Genomic DNA, 26993 nt, shown 5'->3' on the forward strand with positions numbered 1-26993 from the left:
AATAAAAAAAAAAAAAAAAAAAAAAAAAAAAAACCACACACACACATACAAATTTTTAAGACAAACAGGAAGAAAGGTACTTGTGACATATACTAGACACAACTGATTAACATCCAGAATATATAAAGAATTAGCTTAAAAAAAGACTACCAAAAAGATAAATGGGCTAATGATATCAGTTAGCCCATGAAAGAAACACAGATTAGCAATAAACATATTAAATATGTTCAGTTGTAATCAGAAAGTTACAAATTAAAACTCCCAGATAACATTTTGTCTTTCACACTGGCAAACAATCCATAATAATAAACATTTTTAAAACTAAAATTCAATAGTATGAAGCCCTATGAAAGTAAAATATTCCTACTAGGTTTAATTTAGGTCCAATATTCAATGTTAATAAAGGTAAACTAGCCTAGTTGGTGCCTAATTTGTCAACAAGAAGTCAAAGAATCTTTTTAATACCCAGAGGATCTGGCAGAGAGGATATGAGAGGGACTCAGAAGGAAAAAAACTAGTCTAATAGAAAACATCTATTTTCCATTTGTGCCTTACGTACCAGTATGAAAATGGACAGCAAGGTGCACTACTAGAGACAATATAATGCTTTTAACTTTCTAAACTTGATGAATTAGTGGGCATAAAGAGAAAGCAGTGCTAATACCAAGTATGCATAAACTAGGAGTAGAATAAAGTTAGAAACGGACTCTAGAGGGTCCTAAGTGCTAAGTTAATGGAGTTTTAATTTTATCCTGTTTGTGATAAGCAGCCACTGAGCTGCTAGAGCTGAGCTTTCAAAAAAATTCACCTGGCAGTAGTAGAGAACCAGGGAGACTGGTAAGGAGGCTGCTCTAATAGTTGTGGCAAAAATCACAAGTCTATTAACAAACACTGTAACCTTTAGATTGCTTTAAAATTCTGGTTATGGACAGAAAAACATTTAAAATATTTGAAAACCAGTAAGGGATCCCATATTCATTTGCTTCATTCTCAAACAACCATAGCAGCAGGTATGCTGTATAATGCAGTGGCATTTAATTATTAAGAAGCAAAAACCTTAAAATTACATTGATCAATAATCTCAGACATAATGCTTTTTTTTTTTTTTTTAACAAGCTTTGGCCAAAAGTGATTTTAAGATAATTAGAATGTGACATTTTGACAATGTAACAAAGAATGACTTAAGGGGTATAATAAATGGGTTTTTTTAATTAACTGGATAGATCAAATGTTAAAATGGATGTCAGAGGAATTATACATCCCAGAAGGTTAACAGCTCACTGATTGGAAAATTAGCATGTATTTTTGCTCCAATGGTCACTTACTTTTCTTTGACGGGTCCTGCCTGCCCGCCTCACTAATGCCCAGCAGGGATCCAAATGGGGAAACTGCCTCATGCTCGTTTCAGCAACGTCTCTCCCTGCTATGGATATCCATGGCAGAAAATACAAAGAGGCAGAACATTTCCACAGGAAAGTCTTACTGTTCTTCTGGTTTCAGAAGAAGGACCACTGCTGCCTATGTACCTCTTCCTATTCCCAAACTGCACCCCTCATAACAAACAACCAAACAAAAAACCGCAAAAGACAAAGATCCCCCAAAAAACAAAACAAAATACCTCAACAGAAAACTAATAAGCAAAGCCTAGAAGTTCACTCAGAACTCAGGCTTAACTGCTTATCCAAATTCTGTTCTATGCACATAAATTCTTCACTTCATATTTTCTTATTCTTATTATGGTATTTATTTATAGTTCCTATAAAAAGCTTCTCGGTTTCCAATAAGTAAAGTTCGAGTTGCACTGGAAGACAGATAGGTAAAAGCAACTCAGGTATATGGGGGCATGTGCTACCTAATCAAGGACAATTACAAAGTACCGAGTGTGGGTCTGTCTGAAAGTTCTGCACTGACCAGCAAACATGAATGCCTCTTGCTTAGTGCCATACAGCCTACGGCCACTGGAGGTCAGCAGAGAACCTGGTCCCACCAGGGGCTAACTGATGGGACTTTCTAGATCCAAGGCAGCAAGCATGACCACCAAAGAGAAAAATGAATTCTACTCCCAAAATTCTCCAAATGGTAAGACTGCAGAAGATGAGATATAATGATGATGCACAGTTAAAGCAAGGCCATGTTCTAATTGTGTGCATATGCATATGTACACATGTGTCTATGAGTGTTTACAAGTTTTGGAAAACAAACATGTATAAAGAAGAAAATAAGACCCACTTCCAACCACCACTGGAGAAAACCATTATTAACATTTTGGTTTGTATTTTGGTAACTTTGAAGAAAAGTTGCTTAACTAGCAGATATATTTCAATTCAGAAAAACTAAACTCTGAGGTTAGTAAATAGGAAAGTGATAGCATCAATACTTGCAGAAAGGGTTTAGCAGCTTGGGAGAAATTCCTAGAGAGAGTAGAGCATTACCAACACTCTTAATGGCATGAAGGTCAATATTGTATAGAAAAAATAAAATTCGACTCAGTTGAGAAATGATGCACAACAGTCAGTCTCTGAGTGTAAAGTTGTTTAGGAATTACTTGAACAAATTTATTTTCCTTTTAAGGCACACACATTAATGACACAATTTTAAAAAATCTATTTCTAACTGAGTCTAAAATAGTTTTTACAATAGGTATAAAAAAATTCTAAGTGCCCGTATCTCTCACCATGAACAAAAATATAGGGGAAATGCTTCAGAACACTGGTCTGGGAAGATTTTAAGGATACGGCTTTAAATGCACAGGCAAAATAAGCAAAAATAGGCAAATGAGATTATATCAAACTAAAAAGCTTCTATAGGGCAAAGGAAACACTCAACAGAGTGAAGAGTCAACCTGAGAATTAGTGGTGGAAATATCTGTAAACTAATCATCTGACAAGAGATTAATATCTAGAATATACAAGAAACACAAGCAACAGCAAAAAAAAAAAAAATCCAATTTTAAAAAGGGCATAGCATCTCAATAAACATTTCTTAAAAGACATACAAATGGCCAAAAAGTATATGAAAAAATGGTCAGTATTACCATTCATGTGGTTACATGCAAATTGAAACCACAATGAGATATCATCCCACCCCACTTAGAATGGCTATTAACAAAAATATGAAAATAATAATGGAGAGGATCTGGAGAAAGGGAAACACTCATATGTTATTAATAAGACTGTAAAGTAGTATAGTCACTATGGAAAACAGAATAGGGGTTCCTCAAAAACTAAAAATAGAACTACTATATGATCCAGCAATTCCACTACTAAGTATTTATCCAAAGAAAAGGAAATCAGTATAGCAAGGACATATCTGCACTCCCATGTTTACTGAAGCACTATTTACAACAGTCAAAATATGAAATCAACCTAAGTGGCCATCAGCAGATGAATGGATAATGAAAATGTACTACATATAAACAATAAAGTACAGCTCAGGACTGCTCTGCCTATCGAGTAGCCATTCTTTTATTCCTTTATTTTCTTAACAAACTTGCTTTCACTTTATGGATTTCTCTCGAATTCTTTCTTGAATGAGATCCAAGAACCTTCTTTTGGGGTCTGGATCAGGACCCCTTTCTGGTAACATCCTCCTGGCGAACCATGGAGGGATGATACTGAGGAAACCCCCAACCCAAAAGGAAACAGACTGCAGCAACAACTGGCCAACTCTGGGTAAGCAAGTGGGGTACCCGGGTGAAGGATGAGATTGGGTTAGAGGTCCAACTTAGGGGAGTCAGAGTATCTCCTAAAAGAGAGTGAATTAAAGGTCCCTCTTAATAAAAGGCAAAGACATTTGATGGAATTGGGGTTCAAGGCCCAACTTAGGATGGTTAGAGTCCTTCCTAAGATTTAGGGAGTGAGAGGTCCCCCTCAGTAAAGTCCCTCTCAGCTAAGAATGGATTTGGCATTATGGGATGTTAACCACTATTCTCTTGCCTTATACTCTTCCCTGACAGCTGTGGGTGACAGGATCACTGGACATAGGGAGCTTTTTTAATTCCCGAAAGGGGAAACTTGAGAGCTGGTAAGACTGCTGGAGAACATCTCATTGCAACTGACAAGTGACTGCCTGAACTTCTGATTCAGTGTCACTGCAATGAGTGGGTCTTTCTCTGGCCTCCCTGAGCTCCTTGCCTTCCCCACCTTTCAGGAAGCAATGCTTTTCTCCCTTTCCTATCTTTTCTGTTACTCAAGATGACAATCTTGCCCAGAGACCACATAAGGGCAGAGGTTGGATTAAAGATGACAGGGCCTATCCAAGGGCAAGTTTGAGCCTGGCCAGTTCCATATTGCATACTAAGCAGAGTGGCTACTGTAACAAACCTGGTATACTTTGTGCTACAATTTTGTCTTTCCATATTGCTCTGTCATTCAGAAGAATACCTTAGCACAGAACACTGGCTTAGGATCTCAAAATACCACTGTTCAAGCCAGCCTGGAAAACTGGTCAGTTACAAACTGTGCTGCAATTTCCTGAAAAAAAAAAATAAAAAAAAAAAAAAGTTGTTTCTTTCTCATCTTGTTCTGTCTTTGGGAGCTTGACCTCGTAAGAATGGGACAGTACTTTCTCTTGGTCTCTGCCACCCAGGGAACAGGAATTTTGGGGTCCATGTCATAGTTTGCTCAAAAAAATTATCTTAAGCAGTTAAAAGCCTTTGCAAGCTCAAAGCTGACTGCTCTAGGCTCCTTCAGGGAAGAGCAATGGAAACTGCCTAATGCTGTAGCTTAGTAGCTAAGGCTTTCTCTTTCCACAATGGTGGCACAGATTCAGAGTTCAATTCCTGGCTTAGGGAATGAGTCCTTCCTGGTTTGATATCTGCAAGGTCTTTTCCATTTGTTGACTCCCTTCCCCTCCACAAACAATCTTGAATTTTCCTTTCTCTGAGCACCTGGGAGGTTACCTTTGATAAAGTTCAAAAGCCAGAAATACTGGCCACTTGGCCTGGCTAAAGTCAGGTGATAAGAAATTTAAAAGAATTTTTTTTTAAGAGTGCTATGGTTAAAAGTCAGCTCAATTAAAAGCAGATATTCAAGCTAAAACAGCCTGAGATTCCTTGAGAAAAACAGAGGTGGCACTATGGACCTTGTTTTGGGAAAAACCTCTGTATTCCTAATGAAACCCTAGAAATTAGAGGCAGATAGATTCCTCTCAAAATCGAAGGCTCTTAAGAGTCCTCTCAAAATCTAAGGCTCTGTTCTGTTTTGCATTGCATTATCTGACATTTTTGACTTTGGAAGGTATCAGAAATTATTTTTAATTATGAGAGAACTAGGCAGGAAATGTACTTTTGGGCATGGTTAATGGCAGTTATGGATTCCCTGTCAGAGACACAGATGTCTCTGACAGAGGTGTTCAAACCAGAATGACTCTGCACATTTGGATTAGAGAAGCATGCTTTTGACCCCTAAAGTATGAAAACGTCCCCACACCCCACTGAGAGGGAACTCACCACCCTGAAAGGAAGAACACAGGCCTGGCTGGCTTTGCCACCTGCTGATTGTGCTCACTTCAGAGTCTTTGCTTACTCCAGAGCCTTGAGTGAACATAGGTGGTTGCCAGGGTGTGGTTACAGCAGGCCTTGGGTGGGATTCAGTGCTGTGCTACCTCAGACCTGACCCAGAGCAGTCCTAATGGTTGTAGCCACAGGGGTGCTTGTGTCACTCCATCCCCAGCTCCAGTAGGTTCAGAACAGAGAAAGAGACTCTATTTGTTGGGAAGAAAGTAAGAGAACAAGTCTCTGCCTGGTAATCCAAAGAATTCTTCCAGAAGTCCAAGGCCATCAAGGTGGTACCTCTATGAGGCTGCAAGAACCACAGCACCACTGGGCTTGGGGTGCCTCCAATGCAGCTACAGCTTATATAACACCACCTGAGTCCTTATGAATACCTGCAGAGTCTTCCAAAAAAGCACAGACACAAGATCAGACTGTGAAGACTACAATAAATACCTAACTCTTCAATTCCCAGAGACAGACAAACACCCACAAATATCAAGAACAACCAGGAAAACAACCTCAATAAACAAACCGAATAAGGCACCAGGAACCAATTCTGGTAAAACAGAGATAGGTGACTTTTCAAGCAGAGAATTCAAAATAACTGTTTTGAGGAAACTCAAAGAAACTACAGATAACACTGAGAAGGAATTCAGAATTCTATACGATAAATTTAAAAAAGAGATTGAAATATTTTTTTAAAAAATCAAACCAAAATTTGGGAGCTAAAAAATCTGACATACTGTAGAATGAATGAGACTCTTTTAGTAGCAGAACTGATCAAGCAGAAAAAAGAATTAGTAAGCTTGGAGACAGGCTATTTGAAAATATAGTCACAGGAGACAAAAGAAAAATATATAATAATGAAGCATGCCTACAGGATCTAGAAAATCTGCAAACAGGAAAAATCTACTCTGGCCTTAAAGAGGAGGCAGCGAAACAGACAGAGGTAGAAAGTTTATTCAAAAGGATAATAACAAAGAACTTCCCAAACCTAGAGAAAATATCAATATCCAAGTATAATAAGGTAATAGAACACCAAGCAGATTTAACCCAAAGAACACTACCTCAAGGTATTTAATAATCAAACTTCCAAAGGTCAAAAGTTTACAAAAAGATTCTAAATTCAACAAGAGAAAAGAAATGCATAAAATGGAGCTCCAATACATCTGACAGCAGACTTTTCAGTGGAAACCTTATGTGCCAGAAGAGGGTGGCATGACACATTGAAACTGCTGAAGGAAAAGGACTTTTATCCTAGAATAGTGTATCCAGCAAAAACATCCTTCAAATATCAAAGAGAAATAAAGACTTTCCCACACAAACAAAACCTGAGGGATTTCATCAACAGCAGATGTGTCCTAAAAGAAATGTTAAAGGGAGTACATTAATGAGAAAGGAAAGGACATTAATAAACAACAGAAAATCATCTGAAAGTACAAAAGTCACAGAAAATAGTAAGTACACAGACAAATAGAAAACATTATAACACTAATCGTGGTGTGTCAACTACTCTTAAGTAGAAAGACTAAATGAGGGACCAATCAAAAATAACCACAACAACTTTTCAAGACATAAGAAGTATAAAAAGATATAAACAGAAACCACGAAAAAGTTAAAAAGCAGGGAGATGAAGTTAAAGTGTACAGTTTTTATTAATTCTCTTTTGCTTGTTCATTTGTTTATGCAAACAATGTTGTTATCAGCTTGAAATAATGAGTTATAAGAGTGTATCTGGAAGCCACATGGTAACCTCAAATCAAACAAATAACAGATATACAAAACCAAAAAGCAAGAAATTAAATCATATCACCAGAGAAAATCACCCTCACTAAAAAGAAGACAGCAAAGAAGGGGGAGGAAGAGAAGACCACAAAATAACAAAGCAAACAACAAAGTAGAAGGTGTATGCCTTTATTCATCAATAATAACTGAATACAAATGAACTAAAGTCTTCCATCAAAAGACACAGACTGGTGGAACGGATTTTCAAAAAAACCAAACCCAAAGATCTGTTGCTTGCAAAAAACACACTCTACCTGTAAAGACACACACAGACTGAAAATAAAGAAATGGAAAAAGATATTCCCTACCAACAGAAACCAAAAAAGAACAAGATCACTATACTTATAGCAGACAAAGTAGATTTCAAGACAAAAATTATGAGACAAAGAAGGTCACTATATAATGACAAAGGGGTCAGTTCAGCAAGAGGATACGACTGCAAATACAATGTATATACATATGTAATGCATGTAATACAATGTAAATATATATGCACTGAACACTGGGTGCAGATAAATAAAGCAAGTATTATTAGAGCTAAAGAGAGACAGACCACAATACAATAATAGCTGGAGACTTAAATACCCCACTTTCAGCCTTGGACAGATCTTCCAGACAGAAAATCAACAAGGAAACATCACACTTAACCTGCACTATAGACCAAATGGACCTAACAGATATTTACAGAACATTTCATCCAATGGCTGCCAAATACACATTCTTTTCCTCATCACGTTGATCATTCTCAAGGATAGACTACATGTTAGGTTACAAAACAAGTCTTAAAACATTCAAAAAAACTGAAATTATCTCAAGCATCTTCTCTGACCACAGTATAAAAAAACTAGAAATTGATAACAAGAGAAATCTTGGAAATTATGCTCTTGAATGACCAGTGGGTCAATGAAGAAATTAAGAAGGAAATCAAAAATTTTCTTGAAACAAATAATCATAGAAATACAACATACCAAAACCTATGGGATTCAGCAAAAGTAAAACTAAGAGGGAATTTTATGGCTATAAATGCCTACATCAAAAAATAAGAAAAAACTTCCAATAAACAACCTAATGATACCTCTTAAAGAATTAGAAAAACAAGAATAAACAAAACCCAAAATTAGTAGAAGAAAAGAAATAATAAAGATCAGAGCAGAAATAAATGAATTTGAAATGAAAAAGACAATACAAAAGCTCATGTAAGAAAAAGTTGGTTTTTTTAAGAAGTTTAGTAAAGTTGATAAACCTTCAGCCAGACTATGAAAAAAAGAGAGAAGACCCAAATAAATAAAATCAGAAATGAAAAAGGAGACATTACAATGGATACCACTAAGGATCATTAGCCACTACTATGAGCAACTATCCGCCAATATATTGGAAAATCTAGAAGAAACAGACAAATTCCTAGACACATACCCAGATTGAGCCATGAGGAGATCCAAAACCTGAACAGACCAAGAACAAATAATGAGATCAAAGCCATAATAAGAAAGCTTCCTGCAAAGAAAAGCCCAGGACTTGATGGCTTCACTGCTGAATTATCCCAAACATTTAAGAAAGAACTGATACCAATCCTATCAAACTATTCCAAAAAACAAAGGAGAAGGGAATACTTCCAGACTCATTCTAGGAGGCCAGTATTATTCTGATACTAAAACCAAAGACACATCCACAAAAGGAAAAATACAGGCCAATATGCTTGATGAATATTAATGCAAAAATCCTCCACAAAATACTATCAAACCAAATTCAACAGTACATCAGAAAGATAATTAATCATGACCAAGTGGGATTTATCTCTGGGATGCAAGGATGATGGTTCAACATAAGCAAATCAATCAATGTGATACATCATATCAAGAAAATGAAGAATAAAAATCATATGATCATTTCAATTGATGCTGAAAATGCATTTGATAAAATTCAACATTCCTTCATGATAAACACCCCCAAGAAGCTATGCAGAAGAGGAATATACCTCAACTTTAAAAAGACCATATACAAGGCCGGGCGCGGTGGCTCAAGCCTGTAATCCCAGCACTTTGGGAGGCCGAGGCGGGTGGATCACGAGGTCAAGAGATCGAGACCATCCTGGTCAACATGGTGAAACCCAGTCTCTATTAAAAATACAAAAAACATTAGCTGGGCATGGTGGCGCATGCCTGTAATGCCAGCTACTCGGGAGGTTGAGGCAGGAGAATTGCCTGAACCCAGGAGGTGGAGGTTGCGGTGAGCCGAGATCGCACCATTGCACTCCAGCCTGGGTAGCAAGAGTGAAACTCCGTCTCAAAAAACATTTATAAATTTAAAAAAAAGACCATATACAGTAGACCCACAGCTAATATCATACTGAATGGGGAAAAACTGAAAGCTTTTCCTCTTAAGATGTGGAATACAGGAAGTCCTAGCTAGAGCAGTCAGATGAGAGAAAGATATAAAGGGCATTCAAATTAGAAAGGAAGAAGTCAAAATATCCTTGTTTGTAAATGATATGATCTTATATTTTGAAAAACCTAAAGACCACCAAAAAACTATAAGAACTAATAAACAAATTCAATAAAGTTGCAGGATACAAAATCAGCTTACAAAAATCAGTAGCATTTTTATATGCCCACAGTGAACAATCTAAAAAAATAAAAATGTAATCCCATTTATAATAGCTACAAATAAAATAAAATACCTAGGAATTAACCAAAACAATGAAAGATCTCCAATGAAAATTATAAAATATAGATGGAAGAAACTGAAAAGGACAAAAAAGGGAAATAAATTCTATGTTTATGAATTGGAAGAATCGATATTGTGAAAATGTTATTAGTACCAAAAGCAATCTACATATTTAATGCAATCCCTATCAAAATACCAATGACATTCTTCACAGAAACAGAAAACCAATCCTAAAGTTCATATGAAACCACAAAAGACACAGAATAGCCATAGTTATCCTAACAAAACTGGAAGAATTCCATCACCTGACTTCAAGTTATACTACAGAGGTATAATATTAGGTTGGAAACAAAGTAAATGTAGTTTTTGCCATTAAAAAAAAAGGGCAAGGCTGGGTGCAGTGGCTCATGCCTACAATCCCAGCACTTTGGGAGGCTGAGGCGGGCGGATCATGAGGTCAAGAGATTGAGACCATCCTGGCCAACAGGGTGAACCCCCGTTTCTACTAAAAATACAAAAAACTTAGCTGGGTGTGGTGGTGCGCACCTGTAGTCCCAGCTACACGGGAGGCTCAGGCAGGAGGATTGCTTGAACTCTGGAGGCAGAGGTTGCGGTGAGCCGAGATCGTGCCATTGCACTCCAGCCTGGGCAACAAGAGCAAAATTCCGTCTCAAAAAAAAGGGTGGGGGGGGGGGGAGGCAAAAATCGCAATTACTTTTGCACCAACCTATAACCGTAACAGCATGGTACTGGCATAAAAAACAGGCACCTAGATCACTGCAACAGAAAATCCAGAAATAAATCCATCTATCTACAGTGAACACATTTTTGACAAAGGATCCGAGAACATACATAGGGGAAAGGACAGTCTCTTCAATAAATGGTACTGGATGAACTGGATATCCATACAAAGAAGAATGAAACTAGACCCCTATCTCTTGCCATACACAAAAATCAAATCAAAATGGATTAACAACTTAAATCTCAGACCTCAAACTATGAAACTACAAGAAAACTTTGGGGAAACTCTTCAGGACACTGGAGTGAGCAAAGACTTCTTGAGCAATTCCCCACAGGCACAGGCAACTAAAGTAAATAAATGGACAAATGGGATCACATCAAGTTTTAAAAAGCTTTTGCACAGCAAAGGAAACAATCAACAAAGTGAAGAGACAACCCACAGAACAAGAAGAGAAAATATTTGCCAACTACCCATCTGACAAGGGATTAATGACGAAAATATGTAAGAAACTCAAACAACTCTATACTCAAAAATGTAATAATTCAATTAAATAATGGGCAAAATATTTGAATAGACATTTCTCAAAGGAAATACAAATGGGAAACAGGTGTATGAAAAAGTGCACAACATCAATGACTATCAAAGAAATGCAAATCAAAACTGCAATGAGATATTATCTCACCCCATTTAAAATAGCTTTTATTCAAAAAACAGGCAATAAAAAATGCTGGTGAGTATAAGGAGAAAAGGGAACCATATTGCACTATTGATGGGAATGTATATTATAAAGAACAATACAACCACTATGGAGAACAGTTTGGAGGTGCCTCAAAAAACTAAAAATACAACAACCATATGATCCAACGATCCCACTGCTAAGTGTATACCCAAAGGAAAGGAAATCAGTATATCGAAGAGACATCTGCACTCCCATGTTTACTGCAGCACTATTCAGAATAGGCTAGATTTGGAAGAAACCTAAGGGTCCATCAACAAACAAATGGATAGAGAAAATGTACATATACATAATGGAGTAAAATTAATCCATAAAAAAGAATGAGATTCTGTCATTTGCAACAACATGGATGGAACTAGAGGTTACTGGGTTAAGTGAAATAAGCCAGGCACAGAAAAACACTGCATGTTCTCACTTAACTGTGGAAGCTAAAAATTAAAACAACTGAATTCATGAGATAGAGCGTTAGAAGGATGGTTACCAGAGGGTAGAAATGGTAGTTGAGGGTGGGGGAGAGATGGTGAATGGGTACAAAAATGTAGTTAGAAAGAATACATAAGACAAAGTATTTGCTAGCACAACAGAGTGACTATAGTAAAAAAATAATTTAATTGTACTTTTAAAAGTAATTTAAACAGTATGATTTGATCTCAATCATTTGAAAGATAAAGGAAAAATGCTTGAGGTAACAGATATTCTGATGTGACTCTTAGGCACTTCAAAATAATCTCTTGGCTGGGCGCAGTGGCTCACACCTGTAATCCCAGAACGTTGGGAAGCTAAGGCAGGAGGATCACTTGAGGTCAGGAGGTTGAGAACAGCCTGGCCAACATGGTGAAACCCTGTCTCTACTAAAACTACAAAAATTAGCTGGGTGTGGTGGCACACACCTGTAATCCCAGTTACTCTGGTGGCTGAGGAAACGAGAACCGCTTGAACAAAGGAGGCAGAGGTCACAGTGAGCCGAGAATACGCCACTGCACTCCAGCCTGAGAGACAGAGCAAGCCTGTCTCAAAAAAAAAAAAAAAAAAAACAACTTGTAATCCATAAAAATACATACCCTACTATGTATACCCACAAAAGTTAAATAAAAATAAATTACCTCTAGACAGGAGAAATAAGTTCTAGTGTTGTTCTACAGCACTGTAGGGTGACTATAGTTAATAATAATTTATTATATATTTTTGAGTACTAGAAGAGAGGATTATCCTGATGTGACCATTAAACATTATATACATGTACTGAAATATTACGCTGTATGTCATAAATATGTTTATCACATGTGAATTTTAAAAATCTAAATGATAAGAAAGCTTTGTGTTGTAGTTCGTTTTTTCTTTGTTTTTTCAGTTGTACCTAACATTTTGCCTTACAATCAATGTTATGAGTTAGACCAGGCAAAATATGGCAGTAAATATTTATTTCATTGTTAGGAAATAATGAAATAACTATAGTGCCTACAAAACAGTTCATAAATGCTGGTACTGTTTATTATTCATTTATCTATCCATCTGCTCAACAATTACAACTGAACACCTACTATGTGCTGGATACCATGCCAGTGTGAGGAACAGAAGAGTAAAAACATAGGGTCTCTACCCTACGAAGCCATTTTATCATTATTATTGTTATTATTAACATAACTACTGTTGCTACTACTACTTCCAGTTGTTTTCAAAGGCTAGAATATTAAATGAAATTCTTTTTCTTTTAATGGACAGAACGGTATGAACATATTAAATGAAAATCTTAAATGAATGAAAATGAAAAACTCAGAACAACCACACAGAGAACTGTGGGTCAGTTTCCAGGAGCCATCAAGTAGCTCTAAGCATTCCTCAAAATGCTGACAAAGGCCTATTCGAAAAAAGTTTTTAAAAATTCAGTAATTGTGTTAAAGGTCATCAGTGAAAATAAGCAAATTACAATTAACAATATCACAATACCCCTGTACAGTGCAGATTTCTAGCTTCTTACACACATTTTCTCAAAAACTATAAGACAGTCAGGCACTCCCACCTGCTTCTTCCTTAATCAATGACAAACTATAGGTTCAGGATTTTTAAATACCATATTTCTAAAAATCTGTAAAATTTCAAACTTACCAAAAAATAAAAATAAATCACCTAATTTTACCACATATGGTTACCACATGTCTTTTTCTCACCACACACATACAAACACATACTTTTTATGGACAGTACTGAAATCAAGTTCAGTGATTCTTAAAGTGACATGCCCAATTGTATATGACTTATTAAGTAGGAGGCTTCTGGTCCTAGAACAAAGGATTCTACCTTAGAAGACTGGGACACACAGTACAAAAACAATAATATCACATACAAGCAATTGCGTTTTTATTTATGTAATGACCCATTAGAGATTATTTAAATAGACTATTTTATAATCCATAATAGGATATTTTGTTTTTATTCAGAAATGGGCAAATTCTCCATTTCTATGGGAATTCAATTTAAATTACCTTATTTTGACTTTCAAATGCATAGTTAGCTGATAAAAGCTATATAGTCCTAGGTTCCAGTCTGGCTCCCTCCATTTACTATGCAGGTTTGGGAAATCACCTAGCCTCTCAGTATCTTTCAGCCTCTCCATTGGTAAAATGGTAATACAGTCCAACTCTCTGAAAGGTCAGTGTTCTTTCCTACCTCAGAAACTTCACATCTACTGCTACTTCTGTCTAAAACACTCTTCTTCTCCTACTTCACTTGAAAATTCCTACTCTTCCTTCATTTTTATCATTTCCTCAAAAAGGTATTCCCTATTCCTGTAGACTAAATCAGATTCATCATTTTGTAGCATTCAGCACCTTCTCTTCAGAATAGTTATCACTATACACAATTATATACTGATCTCTCTTGCCTTTCTGGGTGTGTTCAGTTCATTGCTATATCTATAGACCCTTCCACATAGCAGTGCATAAGGAAGCCATAAATTTTTTTGTTGTTAAATGAATACTACTACTCAACTCGAGGTGTAATGAGTTGTGGTAAAGATAACTAAAATATGCGAAAGAACATGTCTAAATCCACGTAAGCACTCAATAAATAGTAGGGGTTTTTTTCCCCAGGCAATTTGACTAGAAACTTTTTACAGGAACTTTTCTAAGAAATAATACTGTGACTTTGGATAAAAGCTCTCAGTGAAGCAGTGAGTCGACAGCAAGGCAGACAGACTGACGTATTCAAGGGCAAGACAGAGTAGGCTAACATAATACCAGATAGGTGATTGATACGAACAAGCCATATGTGGGCATGATGATATTTTGATTCTGAGGCCACCTTCTGTCCTTGCTAGGAAGCTTCTTACAGATATTCTGCCTAACAAAAACTAATCCTAAAGCAACAAGTAGTTGCACTTGGTTAGAAAGAATACTGTAAGGAAACAGAGACCACAAGAAGTAAAACTTTTTATTTGCAAACAAACCTAACTGTCTAAGTAGAAAATCTTATGGACTCTATTTACAAAACTTCCTGGAACTAATAAGTTTTAGTATACAAGGTCAATATAAAAAAACCAATTTTATTTCTATAAACTAGCAATAAAAAAACGAAAAATTAAAATTTAACAATCAATGCCATTTATAACAGCACCCCAAAATAAGACATACTTACTGAGAGATCTCACAAAAGATGTCCAAAACATGAGGAAAAAAATACCAGGCAAGCCCAAAATGAAAAACAGTCTACAGGATTCTTGAATACTACTCATAAGAATTGTGAAAAATAAAGGAAGACTGAGAAACAAACAGATCAGAGGTAACCAAGAAGACATTATGACTAAAAGTGATATCCTAGAAAAACAACAACAAAAAGACAAGTGGAAGAAGGATAAAATCTGAATAAAATCTATAGTTTAATTAACACTCACATACCAATGTTAGTTTCTTAGGCATTGACAAATGTGCCATAGTAATACAAAATACTGCTGTTAGGGTAAAATATGCAAGGAATATAAAGGAAGTCTCTAATATTTTTGCAACTATAATCTACATATAATCTGTAATTATTCCACAAATAAAGTTTATTCTTAAAATATCATTTATAATAGCATGAAAAAAAAAAAGGAAATACTTAGGAATAAATCTGACAAAGCTATCCAAGACATGCAGGCTGAAAAACCACAAAACATTCCTGGGAGAAATTGAAAATGCCTAAATAAATGGGGAGGTATACAATCTTCATGGATTCAAAGACTCAGTATCACTAAAATAACAATTTTCCACAAATTGCCCTGAAGATTCAAAGTGAACCCAGTAAAAATCCCAGTAGCCTTTTATGTTGTCATTAAAAATTAACAAGCTGATTCTAAAAGTTACATGGAAATCTAAAGCAACCAGAACTGCCAAACAACTCTGAAAAAAAAAGTACAAGGTGAAAGCTTTGCCTGACCAGACTTCAAGACTCTTCATAAGCTATCGTAATCTATAAAGTACTGAAATAAGCATAGACAAACAGATCAACAGCACAGACGAGAGAGAAAAGAAATAGACCTACACATACAGTGACAGTTTATTTCTGCAAAGATGCAATGACAGCGAAGAAAGGATAGTCTTTTCAACAAATAATGCCAGGATCATATGCAAAAAAATGAACTCCAATTCATATACTGTGCCACATGAAAAAATTAATTCCAAATGGATCACAGACCTAAGTATAAACCTTCATACTATCATATTCATAAAAGAAAACATAGCAGAAAATCTTTGTGATCCTGTGTGGGGCAAAGACCTCTTAGATACAACATCAAAAGTATAATCCATTTAAAAAATTGATAGAGACTGCAGCAAAATTAAGAACATCAGCTCTTCAAAAGACACTCTTCAAGTTGGAGGTCTCATACTTCCTGATTTCAAAACATACTACAAGACTACAGTAATAAAAGAGTGAAACCGGCATAAAGATGGACATACAGACCATGGAACAGACTAGAAAGTCCAGAAATAAACCCTCAAATATACAACAAAATGATTTTAGACAAGGATGCCAACACCATTCAATGAGGAAAGAACAGTCTCTTCAAAAAATCTAAAATAATAAATAAATCTAAAAATGCAAAATAATAAAGCTGGGCCCTTACCTTGCGCCATATACAAAAATTAACTCAAAATAAATGAAAGACCTGAATATAAGACCTAACACCCTAAAACTCTCTAAACTCTTGAAACACTCTAAAACTCTTAGTAGAAAACATAGGAGAGTAAAGTTTCATAACGTTAGATTGCAATTATTTCTTGGATATAACACCTAAAGCACAGTCAGCCAATGTAAAAATACGTAAGACAGACTATGTTACAATTAAAGATTTCTATGAATCAAAAGACACAATCAACAGAGTGAAAAGGCAACCTACAGAACGAACAGGAGAAATTATCTGCAAATCAGTATATCCAGAATATACAGCCTTAAAAAGTAGCAAAATTCTGGCAAATGCTACAACATCAATGAACCTTGTGGACATTATGCTAAGTGAAACGTGACAGTTACAAAAAGACAGATACTGTAAGATTCCACTTATGTGGAGTACCTAGAGTAATCGCACTTGTAGAAACAGAAGACAGAATGATGGTTGCCAGGGGCTAAGGAGAAGGGGCAATGGCAAGCTGTGGTTTAATAGGTGTAGAGCTTCAGTTTTGCAAGATGAAAAACTGGGAGACTGGCTGCACAGCAATGTGAATATATTTAGCAGTATTAAATTGGCTGGACGCAGTGGTTCACTTTGGGAGGCCAATGTGGGCGATCATGAGGTCAAGAGATGGAGACCATCCTGGCCAACATGGTGAAACCCCGTCTCCACTAAAAAACACAAAAATTAGCTGGGCGTGGTGGTGCATGCCTATAGTCCCAGCTACTCGGGAGGCTGAGGCAGGAGAATCACTTGAACCCGGGAGGTGGAGGTTGCAGTGAGCTGAGATCCCGCCATTGCACTCCAGCCTGGCGACAGAGAGAGACTCCGTCTTAAAAAAAAAAAAAAGTATTAAATTATACAATTTAAAATGGTAGGATAGTAATTTTATGTGTAGTTTATAATTTTTAAAAAAATACACATAAGGGTAGAATGGGAGAAAACATCTGCAAATTACACATGTGAAAAAAGACTTGTATAATAATAACTAACTCTCAAAACTCCGTAAGAGGGCAGGGCACAGTGACTCAGGCTTGTAATCCCAGCACTTTCAGAGGCCCAGGCAGAACAATCACGTTGGCCCAGGAGTTTGAGACCAGGCTGAGCAACATAGGGAGACCTATCTCTAAAAAAAAAATTTTTTTAATTAGCTGGGTGTGGTGGAACATGCCTGTGGTCCCAGCTACTTGGGAGGCTGAGGTGGGAAGGTCACTGCGGCCTGAAAGGTGGAGGCTGCAGTGAGCGAAGATTGCACCACTGCATTACAGCCTGGGCGACACAGTGAGACCCTGTCACAAATAAATAAATAAATAAATCTCAATAAGAAAATAAACAACCCAATAAAAAATATGTAATATTTGAACAGGCACTTAATCACAGATAATATGAATGTCATAGAAACGTGAAAATATTCTCAACATCATTAATAGAAAAATCCAAAGTAAACCACAAGGAGATACCACTTCACATGTATTAGAATATGTAACATTAAATAGACTATCCCCACTCCAAGTGTTGACAAGAATATGGAACAACCAGAACTCTCATGTACTACTAGTGAATATATAACATGTAAGGAATACTTTGGAAAATAGTTTGGCAGTTTATTTAAAAGTTAAACATGGACCTACCATATGACCTAGCATTTCACATCTAGGTATTTGCTGAGTAAAAATGAAAGCATATGTATAAAGACTTATATCTGAATGTTCATAACAGCTTTATTTGTAATAGCCAGCAAGTAGAAACAACCCAAATGTCTGTCAGGAAGTGAACAGATAAATTGTGGTATATAGCCACACAAGAGAATGCTGCCAAATAATAAGGAATAATATATGCAACATGAAACAATCTCAAAATAAACACACTGAGTCCAAAAAAAAAAAAAAAAAAACCCAGACCAAAAGAAAAAAAAAACTTCATACTGTACGATTCACTTATATAAAATTCTAGGAAATGCAAACTAATCTATAGTGATGGAAAGTAGTTGGTCTGTAAGGATGATGGAGATGGGGAGTAGAGGCAATAGACAGGGACCAAAAAGGGACATAAGGAAAATTTTGGGGAATGACAAATATGCTCAATATCTTGATTGTAGTGATGGTTTCATGGATATATACATGTATCAAAACCTATTAAATTATATAATTTAAATTTATGTATTACATGTCAATTATATCTCAATACATCTCTTTTAAAAAGCTGCTTTAGGATTGAACAATCTATTTTTCAAAGCACTGATAGGTATATGAGTTTATAAAGTTGTTTAAATGGTTAGAAAAAAAAAATTCGACCACAGAATAATCTGCCTAAAAGGCATTTCTTTTCAGAACACAAAATTCTTAAGGTTCTTCCAGTTCAAAACCTCTACAATCTAACTGGCACATATGAGGTGAACAAAAGTACAGTTTGTCTTACAATCTCTAAAGAGACTGTGGAAAATGTAAATACATTAATCAATAAAGATTTCATAACATCATTTCTTTAAAAGTGAAGAATTACATAGAAGAGAAAAAATATTCAGAGAGATGCATAATACCTCAGATAACTTTCCGGTGGATTGAAAAGCATCTGAACTGCTGTAATTTGCTCCCACAAAAAGAAAGCTTACTAGCAATGATGTCAGATTTTCTTCAAAAGTTATCTGTTTAAAAGATGGAATAAATGATATTTATGGTTCAAGGACATAAGTATTAAATTTTCTTCCCAATGACTGTAAGCTTTAGAGCGTTACAATTTTATGGTTCAAATTCAGTAAAAATAGGGACTCTTATCTATACTGTAACATCTAATTAAATACCTAAAGAATAGAAAGGTTTGAAATGAGAACCCACACCAAAAACATCATGTTCTCTGTCAATAAAAGGTTGGAGAAAAGATCTGGAAAGCAATGTGAAAATGTACCCATGCCTGTATTGACAACTTTTTATTGTTCCCGTTATCCTATCTAGTAATGAATCTCAGCAGACAGAAATATGCGGTCTGGCTTAGAAGACTGTGAAATGATTTACTGTTGAAAAATGCCTTTCTGCCTAGCATAAAGCTCTATCGATAATTTCCAAAATGTTTGATCAGAAAAGAGCAAATGAAGGCATCTAGTCAGATCAGAATTCAAATTCTGGCTTGACTAGACAGTGAGTTGTGTAACATTGATTTAGCCATTTCATGTCCATTTCTCATCAGTAAAATGAAAAGTTATGTGTGTATACACACATACTAATTTTAATCAGTAGGTTAAGTACAAAAAATAGAAAATTTGAAGAATGGGAAACAGTTCTGTATTCACGCCAACTTACCAATAACTAAATGCAAAAGGTTTTTGTGAGCAGTCTGTAACTGTCAGATGCTTGAGACACAGAGATTAATTAATTGTTTGGTCTCCTCTTAAAAGTGAGCATTAAAAAAGAAGAAAAAAAAATTCCTGCCTTGATGAACAGACAATGCAGCTGATAAAACAACTAAGACACAATGAACCAGAACTACCAAATACAATGACTTTAGTACAATGAGAGAAGAAAGTTCAAGTATAATGGGACCACACAGGAAGAAACACCAATGGCAAGATCACTAGCTCAAGTTAGAGAAATCTGTCATGTATACAAAAGACCATGATGATTTTATAGAGAATGCTCCGCTGGGACAAGCAAAATGCAAGAGGTTGGATTTTGAGAGTCTAAGCTCAGTTTCTTAAAACTCCTAATAATTATAATCAGTTGCTACAGTTAATTAGACCTCAAAAATAGTCTAAACTAACCTTCACAGAATCTTTAAAAAACAGAAACACACAAAAATCTGAGACTATCTTATTTGAAATGACTATAAACGGTATTTTCACATGATTCTAAAACTAATAGAAATCCATTTTTCTTCTATTACTATATTTCAATTTCATTTACTGATTTTGGTATTTGCTTTGGTAGAAAACATTGCTACTTTTGATCCCTATGCTTGACCTATTGTAATTTTTTAAATAACAACAAAAAAAACTATCACACAAGCAAAATGGAAAGTAGTGTTATAAGTACATAAAAATTAAATCGTAACAATTTAACCAAGGTCACTAGAACCTTTTTGGTTCTGCATTTAAAGTAAAGCATTTTAAAAAAAAAGAAAGAAAAATGTGTTTGTGGGCCTGTGTGTGGGATGGGACAGTTTCTTCTAGACTTCTTGTTGAGGTACTTACAGTGCTGATCACAATCAACTCTGGCAAACACTACTTGATTTTCATTTGGAAATTCTTCCTTAATGACATCGGAAGCTTCCTCAAAAATTGGATGCAACATCTGACTGAAACGACACCTATACACAGAGAAGGATGCCAATTAGAAATGAAAAGCAGAAGTAATAAAATCTTATTTCAGTTATCACCCATTGACATTTGATATAGGTACAGTAAACAACTTTGTGAGATGATCACACACTTGATTTAATCAAGGACACCTATGTTATTCAATGGAGATGAAGACAATGTTGAATTCAAAGATTGTATACGGATTCTAAGAATGTCTAATAGATTTTGGTTTTATTCATCTTAAGATAACTGCCAGTATTATGAAGGACACAGCTCAGTATCTCTTGCAGAGGTCATAAAACAAGTCTGAAATAAGCCCTCTAAGAAGTACTATTAGGATTTATAACTACTGAAACTTGAACATGTATAAAAGAAATTGGCTTTCTCTATTTTATTAATTTTTAATGGAGGACAGGGGCACAATCTCAGCTCACTGCACCCTCCACCTGCAGGGCTCAAGCAATCCTCCCATCTCAAAATAATTTAGACTACTGAATAAAATCTTTTAACTGTATTACAAATATTAGACTGGTCCACTTGGCTAGTTCTATCAATCTCATAGGCAAGTTAGCATACTAAATAAGTTACATTAAAAGAATATATGGTATTTAATGAACTATTTCCCCTCAAAATTTATCCTTTGTTAAAATGGGCTTTTATATCTATAAACATACTAAATACAGTAAGTCCAGAAGCAAATATTTTAAATCCTAATCAAGACTTCCTGTCTACATTTTCTTTTTTCTTTTACTTTAAAGACAATGCACAAGCCCCACAATATTACTGTTAACTTGTTACTTCTAACTATCCGTTAATCAAGCCAAACATTTGACAAACACAGTCATGTGGTGTTTAATGACAGGGATACACTCTGAGAAACCATTAGGCGATTTCTTCACTGTGTGAACATCATAAAGTATATTTACATTAACCTAGACAATATAGCCTAGCACGCACCTGTACTATATGGTATACAGCCTCCTATTGCTCCTAGGCTACAAACCTGTACCACGTTAATATACTAATTACTGTAGGCAATTGTAACACAATAGCATTTTTGTATCTAAACGTATCTAAACACAGAAAAGGTACAGTAAAAATACAGTATTATATAATCTTATGTGACTTATGTCTTTGACCTAAACATCATTATGTTGTGCATGACTATGTTGAAGGTCATTAAAGGGACCCAGTAAGAAGGGGAAGAATCAGAATCAGCAAATAACCAGCTGCGTTACAATGGCCATTGTCTTACAGAAGTATTAAGGATATGTAAACAAACAAATTGCTACTCTTGCTTCCAGAGCCATTTTCCACCAAATTTACTTATATGATGCCAGTGAACAGTTTAATCCACACGTAATTAGGTCATATGTATTAGCTATAATGCAATAAAAATATTAGAAAGCCTGTGAAAGGATGCAAACATTATTCCTCCCTATTTCTTCTTGTATATATCTCTTCTAGCCCACTCACCCGACTTCCTAAGGAGATGTCCTAGAATATATCAAGGAGACACATCTGTATCTTCAATCTCTTGCTTTCAAGTGGCTCTTTCCTCTTTTAGCATTCTTAAATCTCTCCCATCAGGGATAAGTGGGTGGGGTCTGTGGACATCATGGACTGTGTCTTATTTGACTACGTATTCTAATAAGCATTTCATATATGTGTGTTAAATGAATAAATTGATAGAATGGAGGAAGTGGGGCAGCTAGGACCCCAGGTTTATGGGTTCTTATGGTTTGCTGAAAATAAGGTAGCTGGAGGGCAAGAGAGGCAAGGAGTAGGGGCTGATTAATGGTTTCTTGAAAAATTTAGATCTGACATAGTAAAGAATGAGTGGGCAAGCCCCTTTATGGCTTAAGGGCAACGTAAAAAAACACGTCAAGGGTTTCTTTTCTCTAGATTGTCCAGTTTGCTATCCAGTATTTAAGCATGGTTTATGTTTAAAATAGGACCTGTCTTAATACAAGTTGAATGTCCCTAATCCGAATATTCAAAATGTTTGAAAATCTAAAACAGTTTGAGGGCTGACAAGATGCTCAAAGGAAATGTTCATTGAAGCATTGTGGATTTCATATTTTTGGGGTTGGGGATGCTAAGCCAGTATATAAGGCAAATATTCCCAAATCTGAAAAATTCCAAAATCTGAAACACTTCTGGTCCCAAGTATTTCAGATAAGGGATATTCAACCTGTACCAAAAGGTAAAAAGGGAAAATGAAATAAAAGTTGAATTCCAATATTACTGTACCTTCATACACATGTATCCATACACATGGAAATGATACATTTATAAAAGGAACAAAAGGAACATCACAAAAGCAATGGATCTGTTAAAAGGGCCTAAGGGTTATCTAAACCTAATCTCCAACCTAGTGCTTAAATCAATCCTTAAGAAATCTACCAAATAGATAATCTTTGCAGAGACATTTTGAGGGCACTACTAATATGATCTAGTTAGAGAAAAAAAATGAACTTTGGAGTCAGACATACCTGAATTTAAATCCCAGTTCCACCACTTACTAGCCATATGACCTTTCTGAGCCTCAATTCCTCAACCTAAAATGGAAATTATAATACCTACCTGCAGAGTGGTTCTGAGCATTAAAAACAACGTATGTAAAGAGTCTGGATGGGAATGGTTAATGGGTACAAAAATATAGTTAGAATGAATAAGATCTAGTAGGGTGACTACAATAAACAGAAATTTATTATACATTTTAAAATAACTAAAAGAGTATAACTGGAATATTTGTAACATAAAGAAATGATGAATCCTTGAAGTGATGAATACCCCATTTACCCTGATGTAATTATTTTTTTTATTTATTTATTTATTTATTTATTTATTTATTTATTTTAGACAGAGTCTCGCTCTGTCACCCAGGCTGAAGTATAATGGTGCAATCTTGGCTCACTGCAATCTCTGCCTCCTGAGTTCAAGACATTCTCCTGCCTCAGCCTGCTGAGTAGCTGGGACTACAGGCAGGCACCACCACGCCCAGCTAATTTTTGTGTATTTTAGGAGAGATGGGGTTTCACCATGTTGGCCAGGATGGTCTCAATCTCTTGACCTCATGATCCACCCCCCTTGGCCTCCCAGAAGTGCTGGGATTATAGGCGTGAGCCACCATGTCCAACCATGTGATTTTATACACTGTACACCTCTATCAAAATATCTCATGTACTCCATAAATATATATACCTACTATGTACCCATAAATAACTTTTAAAAAATAGTCTGGCACAAAACAGCATTATTAACCACCTACTATGGTATTACTCGAGGACTAGCAGTATTTTTAAGCACCTCTATTAGAGAATTATTAAACGGTGTCAAATCCCTAACTTCCAGGGGGAACTCATAGAGTCTAGACTATGAAACTGCACAGTATAAGTCTATGTCCTACAGCCAATTACCCAGGTCTTTCAGTTGTATAAAAGAGTATTAACTCATTAAGAAGATATTCTTTAGGTAATGTTTTCCCAAATAACCTAGTCCATGTTTCCAATTCAGCTTTTTCAACATATAGAATTTCTTGCAACATACAGAATCTCTCAGGAGAATGTCATTCTAGTTTTTCTTCAGACATTACCTAGTCAGGTAACCTTGGGAAAGTACTTCACTCCCCTGGGTCTCAGTTTTCTTATTTTAAAATGGATTGGATTACATAATCTTCTACCAATAATTTTGTGGCTATTAATACATCTTGGCAATCCTAATTTACCTTGAAAAATGCTACCTTTGTCACATATTTTATAAATAGCATTTTCTCTGTGTATCTTCAACTTTTTACTAAAGTTCTTTTAAGTAATCATACCACATATATATTCATTCTGTAGATATTACGTACTTAGCCACATATTAAGCAAAGTGCTTGGGGATTAATGTTAAAAGTAAAACTATGATAACCATTTTCACAAAGCAAACAATGTAGTATAGTAGGGAGTTACCAACTGGATTATAGCCTACAAGTATTATGATTGGGTAAGTATGGGGTGTTATGGGAAACAACAGAGTCAAGAGTAGGAGTAAATGTATTGATCTAGGAAGACGACCCGGAGAAAATGGCATCTAATCTAAGACTTGAAATATTAGGACTTAACTAAGTAGAGAAGTGGGCGACAGAAGAATGATCCATCTGGGCAGGGGAAATATCATGCCTAGCAGTCCAGAGATAAAACACAGAATTTCACAGGAATTGAAGAAGCTTAGTATAACTGGAACAGATTGTGGAAGTGGGGAGAGGTAAGACATAAGAGCTGCAGAGGGAATAAGAGACCAGTTCGTAAGGGGCCTTCTGGGTCAAAGTAAAGGATTTAAACTTTAACCCAAAGGTAATGGAAACCCTTTGAGGGTTTTAAGAAGGGGTGTTAACCAATCTTATTTACACTGTAAGAAAAAGAACTCTGGCTTTCATCGTAGAGAACAGAATGGAGATACGTAAGACTAGAGGCACAGAAAAGAAATGAGGAGACTGAGTAATGAATTCTAAGTAAATGACAGGACTGTGGCCTGGAGTATGGTAGGTAGTAAGCCTTAATGGGTCAGATAAGATACAGAGTGTCTAGAAATAAAGATTATGCCAGTGTTTCAGAATCTTTCTAGCTAAATCTCCCTTATTCCTGTCTCCATGCCGTATTCTGTAACATCAACTATACACCAAATTGTTCTAGATGCTGGGAATACTGAAAAGCCATTATCTCTGCCCTCAAAGTTTGTTTGCTAGGGCACAAACAAATAAGAAAAAACAAAACATTTAGTAAGAAAAAAAAATAGTACATAGAGTACTATATAAACACAAAAGACAGACTCTGATTCAGCCAGGGGAAGGAGTAAAGGTATCCTAGAAGAGGCAGCAGATTGTATAAATTTTTAAATGTCAACATTATTTTTCCTTCTAAACTTGCCCTACCCAAATAATGACCTACAAACACTACCCTCCTTCCAGTCAGGACAAATACAGAATTGCCGTATGTGTTCCCTTTGCGTGGGGAGGGGTGGAAGGAGTCATATTTGAGTTTTATGTTACTTGTTCTTAAGATACGAGATAACAGAATCAGCACTATTTCTTTCTTAAAACAGAAATCCTTACAAAATTAAACTGCTTTCTTTGTGGATGAACCTTAAAGGACTTTATGTATGGAATACTGTCTTGAAATAGAAAAAGCCTTCCCTTCCCCTGTCTAGCAAAGAAAAAATAACCTTTAGCAAGTAAAAACAAATACACACAAACCCAAATAATAAGATTACTTACCAGTCAGCATAAAAATTTACTAAAGCAACATCAGCATTGTCTGAAATTGAAAGACAAAACCAAATAAGTTATTTGTAATAATTTTGACACAATTAAAGATACAGTTTCATTACGATCTTGTCCATTATAAGGGTCCACTTAAAAAAACACAGTAATAATTATCTCTCACTTGGAAACCTAGAGTCATGGACAGCTTATATAATTTATGGGAGACTTTTTCTCTTCTGCCTGTATGCTTCATCTTTAAAAGTTCACTGCATCTTTTATTTTTTTGAGACTGGGTCTCACTGTTGCCCAGGCTGGAGTGCAGTGGCATGAAAACTCACTGCAGTCTCAAACTCCTGGGTTGAAGTGATCCTCCTGCCTCAGCCTCCCAAGTAGCTAGGACTACAGGCACACACCACCACACAAGGCTAATTTTTGTATTTTTTGTAGAGACAGGATCTGGTTATATTACCCAGGCTGGTCTCGAACTCTTGGCCTCAAGCAACCTTCCACCTTAACCTTCCAAAGTGCTGGGATTACAGGCATGAGCCATCACACCAGACTTCCTTCATTGCATCTTAAATGAATTTAAAGCAAATGGGAAATGAAGTCCAGATAAGGCAAGTAAGCTACTATCATAAAAAGTAAAGTAGAATGATCTGCATTTTTATTTTTTGATCTTCCATATCCATAAATAACTGAAAACTAATTCTGCAAATAAAATCCCATATAATAGAAAAGATCTGTATAGCTAAGTTATTTCTAAACCTCACATATCCCACCTAGTTACAAGTAATCTACAATAGTGTTGCACAAGACATCGATTTTTTGGTTCCTATCCATTCAACAGTTATTCCCTGCTGCAAAAATAACAGCATTATTTGCATATCAGG

General features: G+C 35.8%; 1 protein-coding gene across 1 annotated transcript in view; it reads right to left on the bottom strand.

The window, feature by feature from the left end:
* ERP44 (endoplasmic reticulum protein 44) overlaps nucleotides 1–26993 on the bottom strand; it is a 95606-nt gene that overhangs the window by 37557 nt on the left and 31056 nt on the right. Inside the window, exons 3-4 of the mRNA XM_032240198.1 lie at nucleotides 26116–26155; nucleotides 20748–20863 (exon numbers count right to left, since the gene is read on the bottom strand). Of these exons, the coding sequence (XP_032096089.1) occupies nucleotides 20748–20863; nucleotides 26116–26155 (156 nt within the window). The remainder of the gene's footprint in view (nucleotides 1–20747; nucleotides 20864–26115; nucleotides 26156–26993) is intronic.

Source organism: Sapajus apella, unplaced genomic scaffold (assembly GCF_009761245.1).
Source record: "Sapajus apella isolate SASKATOON/1434 unplaced genomic scaffold, GSC_monkey_1.0 scaffold46, whole genome shotgun sequence".
In the NCBI taxonomy this organism is placed as follows: domain Eukaryota; kingdom Metazoa; phylum Chordata; class Mammalia; order Primates; family Cebidae; genus Sapajus; species Sapajus apella.